Genomic DNA, 7921 nt, shown 5'->3' with positions numbered 1-7921 from the left:
CACTATTTTAAAAATAGATTTTCACTTTTACTAGTACACTTTTGCATATCAAAAGAAAAATAATTTATTATTCCTGTTTTGCGCTTAACATTAATTATTCATTCCAAATTATTTTTCAAATCCATTAAGACTATACACCAATTAATATGGATATCATGGTAAATTATACACTTTATTTATTATTTCTTAAAAAAACGTACAAAGTCAATCGTGGACAAGTAAAAGTGAACGAAGAGAGTAGTACCCTTTTTGAAAATTCGTTCTACGTGATTGGATGAGTTGAATTAAATTCAGACGGATCATGAATCAATAAATGAATCATTCTCAATACTTTCAAAGTTTGCTTAAGTTAAAATGATTAGATTAAAATGGAACAAGTAACAGAGTCATAATCTAAAATGGGAGACGAATTGGAAAATAGACTTCAAAACATAGACAAATGGTACAAATAAGAGAATCCAACTTGACCAATATAATCCAACTTTTCTTCCTTTACGATCGAAGTAAAAGGTAATTTATTTTTCACAAATTATTAGCTCAAGTTATTTAAAACTGACACAATTTTCAATCTCCAAATTTAAACTTTTCCCTTACTTTTTTGCCATTTTCAGTTTCTTACATTGTTTTCTTGGTTTGGAAAGATTTAAAAAACAAGGAAAGAGAAACTTTAGGTCATGATTTTATTTATTTCATATCTTTATCTTTTATATTTGTCAGAAGGAAAATTTGTAGGGAAACAACTTAAAATAGAGCAAAATTATATATGGCTAAACATTTTTTTCTTCTTATAATTGATGCCAAGGGGAAAAACCATGAAAAAGAAGTACATTGATCTTGAGGATTACCAACAGCTCATATTTGCACTCACGTGGTTTTTTCTTTTTTCTTTTTTCTTTTTTCTTTTTTGCCTTTTCCTTTTCTCACTCAATGAAACATTGGCAAACAGAAGACAGTCTACTCCGAGTCAGATTCCATGTTTCCCATAGCTTTTAGCCCTCTTGGTCTCTGCAAAATTAAGAAGAAATATTCTATTATCCTAACCCCAAAATTGAAATAGAAATGGAAATTATTAATTTTGACACCCAAATAAAAAATGATACCTTCTTAGTTACTTTCTTCTCTCTAACTTCATACCGCTCCAAGGACAAATCACAAAGCCATGCCCCTGGACTTATCAGCTACATAATTGACATACGAAGCTTATTAGTTGATTAATTAAATAATATTCTATAGCTTTTTTCATACAAATTATACGTAATTACGGTTATTATTAACATGGGAAGGGAAGGGAAGGGAAGGGTCCATAAGAACCTAACATTAAAACTTATAGCCATATTAATATATTATTATTAATGCTATTCAAATCATTGAAGATAATATGCCTAGAGTTGTTCCAGGTTTTTGTCCTTACCAAGTCAGTTTTAAATTAAACTAATTCTTTTTAGCTAATTCACATTTTTTTAAAAACAATGTTTATTAAAAGTTTACCGAACATTCTCCAAAATTTTAGTGGTGCCCCAGTATACTCAGAAGAATCCGTGCCTAAAGATAACACGTGTCCCCTCAAAACTCCCACTCGCCGTCCTTATAGCTCTGTTACACTTTTTTATCCTAGCTATTTATGCCCCAATGAGGAAAAAGCCAAAGCTAAGCATCCATAAATATCGTAGCCCCACCAAATACCACTACCCAAAACACAATTCCTTTTTTTTGAAAAAAAAAATAATAATTAAGATACCACAAACGTACAGTCTATTTTTTTTTAACGTACAGTCCAATTGATTATTTCGACAGACCTATTCTATATATATCTGATTTAGTACAAAATTTTAATTAACAGCAAAACCCAAATTTTGTTTAATGGAATAACATAGAATAGAAGTTTCTTTTTATCAAAAATATTCTAATTTGTATTGGTTCAGATAGAGCTCAAAACATATCATTAACTCAAAATGTTACTATCATGACCCTATTACCAAAGTTTTATTGAGTAAAGTTAGGGGAAACCAAAAAGGTTAGAAATAAATAAAAATAAAATAATAGAGTAACGGAGAAGAAAGGGGAAAAGTAAAAGCTTACATTGAGCGTACGTTGAATGAATTTGGCTCTTTTCTTGGGTCGTTGAGGTAGCTTTGAGCCTTTGATGGCCATGAAATCCTCCTCTTTCTCCTTATTTGTTAAGCCGATCACAAACTTCGGTGGCCACACCATCGGAATCGCGTCGCTCCCCGACGAAGACCCACCTCCTCCTCCGCCTTTCTTGCTGTCGTGCGCTGTTTCCGACGATGCAGACCCGCCCCCTACACCGCGGTGATGGTGATGGTGGTTGTTACTAGCATCATCATTATTGTTTGTCTTACTGTTTTGGTGGTGGTTGTGGTGGTTAACGTGCGCACTACCTCGCTTATCGTGCGCACCCACTTTGTCCGGAGAAGCCATCCCTCTTAACCCGTTGCTCCTTTCTCTCATCGCAGTTGTACTCTCTGAATTCCTGAGAATAACAAAAACCCAATTCGTCATATAACAATATAAAAACAAAAAGCACTTTTCCTTTTTTAAAAAAATAAAATTGTTAAAATAAACAAAAAGTTTAGCCAAGAGTGTAATTACCAAAATAACCTTAGCGTTGGTCTAGATCTGAGATTCGTCAAAATGGCTGTTTTGGGGAAGGTAGATGGGAACTATAATGGAGAAACTAATAAAGGAGAGAAAGAAGATGGACCTGTGAAAGTGAATCCAATGTGTAGAAAGAGATAGAACATGAATAATGGGTATAGCAGTGGATTATTAGTCCCGGATTGGAAGAGAAAAAAGTAGGGTGCAATGGCAGAGTAGGAGCCGTCCGATTGGAATTGTAGAGAAGATTACGTGTCTTGATTACAAGATTGGAATAGTAATGGCTGTGGGATGCTATCAATTGTAGGGAAAAGGTGGACCCACATACCTAAGCCCCTTCTTGAGTATGACGATTTAAAAGTAGGAATTTCTTCAGCTTCACATGTACTACAATCAATCCACCATTTGCCCATCCAATATCTCAACAATTAATTTTTAAATATATATTTTCTTTTATTTGTTCTTCTTCATCTATATAGTTGAAACTATACCTTGGTGCATAACCAATATATTTTTAAATAATGTAATAATGTTTTTAAGTCAATTTGTACGCATTTTAATTATATTACCAGTAACTCTAACTCCTATGACATGACAAGAAAGAGTAATTATGTCCACAAAAACTTAAGTAGATAAGACCAAATCACCTTCTTCTTTTTTTTTTTTTTTTTTTTTTGCATTTACTAAATCTAATCTGGAGGAGAGTAACAGCCGAGAGAATTCAGACAAAGTAGTCAGATGTGGTAGGATCTGAATGTTTTAAAGACCCCAATCTTATATGATCAACGCCCATCTAAACAAGAGCAAGAAACACAAAGAGAGACAATGTCAAGGTCAATTGATTTGATTATTCAACCCAATCAGAACCAATTATTTGACCAAGGAAAAAAAAGATCCAAATGGAGAGGGGAGCACAGAAAGAGCTAAACATTAAATACAGTTTATCAGCCAAATAATTAATTAAGAACCAATTATTTAATGTAGTAATCCACCTCATTCAAGCAATTGTGACGGATCAATGACATTAGCACTTGCGTTCAATCAATTCATTCAAAACCCTTAGGGGTCGTTTGACACGAGGTATAAAAAGATATAAGGATGATATAAAAATTTAATATCACTTTAATACTTTACTTGGTTAGTAAATCAGGTATAAGTTATTCTGGTGTTAATTTTAATACTGAGATAATTTATACCTTATAGAAGGTGGGGTAATTAGCACCAATATAACTTATACTTTCTTCTTAGAAATTATGCAATTGTCATTCTTAATACAAGATACCAAACAATGAATAAACTACAATCTCAGCATAACTTATCACAATATAACTTATACTGGCATAACTTATACCGGTATAAATTATAAGAAGGTATAAGGGTGGTATAAAAATTTAATACCACCTTAATACTCTATTTGGTTAGCAAATTAGGTATAAGTTATCCGATGTTAATTTTAACACCGGGATAACTTATACCTTATAAAAGGTGGGGTAATTAGCACCGGTATAACGTATACCTTCTTCTTAGAAATTATGCAATTGTCATTCTTAATACAACATACCAAACAATGAATAAACAACAATCTCAGCATAACTAATTCCAACATAATTTATCCCAATATAACTTATGCCGACATAAGTTATACCGATATAAATCGGATTCCAACCAAACGATCCCTTACTCTGGAGCATTCTGAAAATGGGTATCAAGCTTACAAAACGTGAGCACCCACAATAAAATATCCAGTGAAGAAAAGCTCGTCCACTATAACCCCAGGCTCACGAGTCTAGTTGTATCACTTTCTCCGCACTAACATTTTTACTGCCTCATTTTTCTTTTCTTCACCCCTCAACGTAATAGAATTTCTTTATAAAAATAATAAGTTAATAACCCACCCTTCAAGCCGTACAATAATACCAGCTCAGCTCATATAGTGGTGATAAAAAACATTAAGCTAAGGCTATCAAGTTTTAGATGCCAAGTACCAACTTTATGTTTTTTGAACCCCTATGTTGTCAATACCCTGTTCATGTCCACTCAGTTTTTAAAAAAAGTGATTTTAGCTTTTTCACATAATGAAAAGTGTGCTTCATATTTGTTTAAATTGGCTACGATTAATGCTTTAAGCTTTTTCCAAACTTATAACTAAATATTTGATATGAGTTTTACATATAGAGCATATATATCTGAAAATTGTACTACATACTCCTCTTCTGCAAGTAAATACTCTCTATGTCCAAATTTATTCGATTTTCTTTTTCTTTTTAGTCTGGCATAAAAAGAACAATTAAATTATATTTGAAAATAATTTAAATTCATACTTCTCATTTTACAGCCTTAAAAACATTTATAATTTGTAGTAGATCACAAATTATAAATTTAGATACTAGAAAATGAAGGGAGAAGGAGCACTACACATTAGATTACGATCCTTTCATCTGCCGTTACTGACCTCACAGCACGCCGGAGCGTGTACAATCACGCGATAAACAAGCATTTTCAGAAGGAAAAAAGGAGAAAAAAGTTTACCTGAGATTCCGATGGGAAGGGGACGCCCCACGCTGCCGGAGATTCAAATAACCGTTACTATTGGCAGTGTTAGTGGTAGCGGGTTGATTGCCGGAGTCCTTATTTAGATCAGATCTCACAACCCGTCGATCAACTCGAACCGGAATTCTCTGAACCGCCACTGAATCGGCCGAGTCATTATTATTACTTTTATGACTAATATTCTTATTCTGTACCTTCATGCACCGAAGTCTTTTCCGGTTCCCCCACTGTAACACGAAATCAGACGACGTCGTAGCAGCAGCTGACTTCGTCTCTTTCTGAAGGTTCTGAGCTGATCGCAATAATAATCCGTCTCTCGAATTTTTCTCCATCTCTGGTTTTTATATACACCACGCGCACCTGTAATATCCAACCAAACACAAAAATTAATTAACTCAGGTTAAACTTTTTCCATTACTACTAACCGCAGTTAACTTACCACTAATTATAGCAACAAAAAGAAGAAAAGTTTTTTTTTTTTTTGGGAAATTGGCAGAAAATAAATTCGTGATCAGAAATTGAAAGTTATCCTATCTAAATTTAGGAAATAATTGTCCAAATGCAGAAAGATACAGCTCTGGTAAAATCGTACAAAACAAAAATAAGATACGTGAATACTGCACCATCTGTGTGATTGCTGAGAAAATCTCAAGGAAAATTGTAGAATTTTCTATCACTGAGCATCTGAAAGAAGGAAAATGGATGCTTTTTCATATCAAAATATATGAAGGCCAAACAAAAGTGAAAACAAAACTCCCTGTTTGAAGAAACCAAAAAGATGTTCGGAGAAACAACATTTCTACAAATACTCTAAATGAAACCAAAAAAAAAAAAGAGAACATATGATAATCAACATTTCACCCTTAGTTACAAAAAATTCTTGACAATTTTCAGAATCGGAGGAAAGGATTATTCCCAGAAAAATGGAAACAGAACCCCACTGAGATTAGAGAAAACAGAGTTTACTGGAATTTTTTTATAGGACTGGTGAAAAAAGCTCTGAAGTTTTGGAGATGAAAATCAACAGAAACCGACAGAGGGAGCTCACAACCTCATGAAAATGGCACAATCGAAGGGAAAGAGGGCTAGCCAGCAAGAACAAAATCGCATTAGCCGAAATTTTTACCTTTGTGTAAAATGGTTTGTCCCTCTTTTTAGACTCCAAAAATGGAAATTGATGCTCGTATGGAGCTATCGGCACTCGGGAGAGCGTCTCAAACAAGATTCTATGGCAATCAGGATCTGTCAACAGTCTGCTACAAGAAGAACAAAACGTAAGATTTTGTCATTGAAAAACGCAAAATCAAACTCTTTAACTGAAACCGATTTTCACCGATAACTGATATGCTTACCTTATCTTTTTTGATTTTGCCTCATACCACCATCGATTGGCTGAGAAAATCTTTTCTTTCTTCGTCTGTGAGCTTCGTCAATGGCAAATTGAATCGGGTTCGCTACCAGATGAACCGATTTGAGAAGAATTGCGATTTTAAAACTCTGTAAACTCAATTTATTAGTCGAAAAATTAGAGATTCTTCAGTAAAAATGACGACATTTCAGCGCTTCGTTCATCAGATTTCGAGTTCAATTCCGATCTTAAAATCTTTCAACATGATCTCTATACTTCAGATTTCTTCCAATATCTCAACTGAATCTCTCCAAATGCAGCGCCTGCCTAACAAAAATTACAGAAAAAGCAAATTTTCATGTCAATTACCAAACTTTAGCAGAGAAAACCCAATGAAAATCGAGTAACAGTTCAAATTACAGACCTCAAAGAAACATAATCCCACGACCCAAATCTTCACAATTAGCTGAAGAATTCAAAACTCAAAAATCCTTCAAAAGAAAGCCTCTTTAAAATGTATCTGCAGATCAAAAAATAGTTCCTGATATATGTAAATTTTCCCGATTAACCTCATAAACAATAAACTACACATTCGAATTTACAAAGTTATTCATCTCATCTGCGGTTTATTTCGAAGAAAAGATGGAATTACAGAGTTTTAGATCTTCACGCAATTAACACTTAGACATTTTCACTCACCATAATTTGGAGGAAATTTTCCGGAGAAATTTGAAAGAAAATTATTAGAGAAAAAATACAGAGAGAAAAAAAGTGCTCTCACTATCTTCTTCTTTTTCTCCCACTCTGTGATACAACAAAAATAGCCTCTCTGGCCTTTGAACCCATATTTTTATACAACCCCCGTTTCAACTTCAACACGCCGTTTAATCTCTGACCGTCGATATTTTTATCAAACGGTGAAGAGCTCTCCTCATTTGAACCGTCAATTCGTTCCGTTACGGCGTTACTGTGCCCCCCTTATACGCTGCATTTTCCTCGACGACGTTAAGTTGATCGACGGAATCTTTATGAGGCGTCAGTGTAATAAATTTTAATTGTCAATATTTTAATCATGGACCTTTCTCGCTAACCGGTTCAATGGCTCTCTAGTGTGATTGACCTAACCTTGGTGAGTTAAGTTAACTATGGTTAGCTTTATCTTAGTTTTGGCTGACTTGGAGGCCAAGACCAAGAGTCTGGACAAACTCTTTAGCAAATTCAAAAGGTTCTCTCTCTTCTGTTCTCTTCTCTTCATCCTCCTCGCTCCTTTTTTGCTTCCTTTTCTTTTTCTTCTTCTATTTGTCTTTCTTTCTGTTCTTTTTTTCTTTAATTAAAATATTGCACTACATTATTCTCTCTCCATCCCATGTCATTTGTCCCTTTTTATGTTGTAAATTATGTCATTTT

At 33.9% G+C, this 7921-nt stretch overlaps 1 protein-coding gene across 5 annotated transcripts; it reads right to left on the bottom strand.

Moving 5' to 3' along the window:
• Nucleotides 1-764: 764 nt before the first annotated feature.
• On the bottom strand, nt 765-7349 carry LOC107799542 (uncharacterized). Of its 5 annotated transcripts, none has more exons than XM_016622667.2 (8): nt 7214-7349; nt 6939-7034; nt 6519-6841; nt 6293-6422; nt 5146-5526; nt 2080-2491; nt 1101-1178; nt 765-1005 (listed from the first exon to the last, which is right to left on the bottom strand). In XM_016622667.2, the coding sequence occupies exons 5-8, from the start codon at nt 5496-5498 to the stop codon at nt 955-957; spliced, it is 894 nt and encodes a 297-aa protein (XP_016478153.1). In that variant the 5' UTR covers nt 5499-5526; nt 6293-6422; nt 6519-6841; nt 6939-7034; nt 7214-7349; the 3' UTR covers nt 765-954. The 5 variants fall into 5 exon arrangements, with proteins under 5 accessions (XP_016478153.1, XP_016478151.1, XP_016478155.1 ...); XM_016622665.2 differs by having other exon boundaries at nt 6293-6419; XM_016622669.2 differs by having other exon boundaries at nt 6519-6837.
• Nucleotides 7350-7921: the final 572 nt, after the last annotated feature.

The sequence above is a fragment of the Nicotiana tabacum genome, chromosome 1 (assembly GCF_000715075.1).
Source record: "Nicotiana tabacum cultivar K326 chromosome 1, ASM71507v2, whole genome shotgun sequence".
NCBI lineage: Eukaryota > Viridiplantae > Streptophyta > Magnoliopsida > Solanales > Solanaceae > Nicotiana > Nicotiana tabacum.
This window is presented reverse-complemented; position numbering and strand designations above follow the sequence as displayed.

Bases quoted from the DNA above. Each gene is read 5' to 3' on its own strand.
- LOC107799542 (XM_016622667.2), bottom strand. From the start codon at position 5,498: ATGGAGAAAAATTCGAGAGACGGATTATTATTGCGATCAGCTCAGAAC. The intron at 1,179-2,079 runs GTAAGCTTTTAC...TCAATTATGTAG, and splicing joins TCATTCAACGTACGCTCAAT to CTGATAAGTCCAGGGGCATG. The intron at 1,006-1,100 runs GTATCATTTTTT...TTAATTTTGCAG, and splicing joins AGAAGAAAGTAACTAAGAAG to AGACCAAGAGGGCTAAAAGC.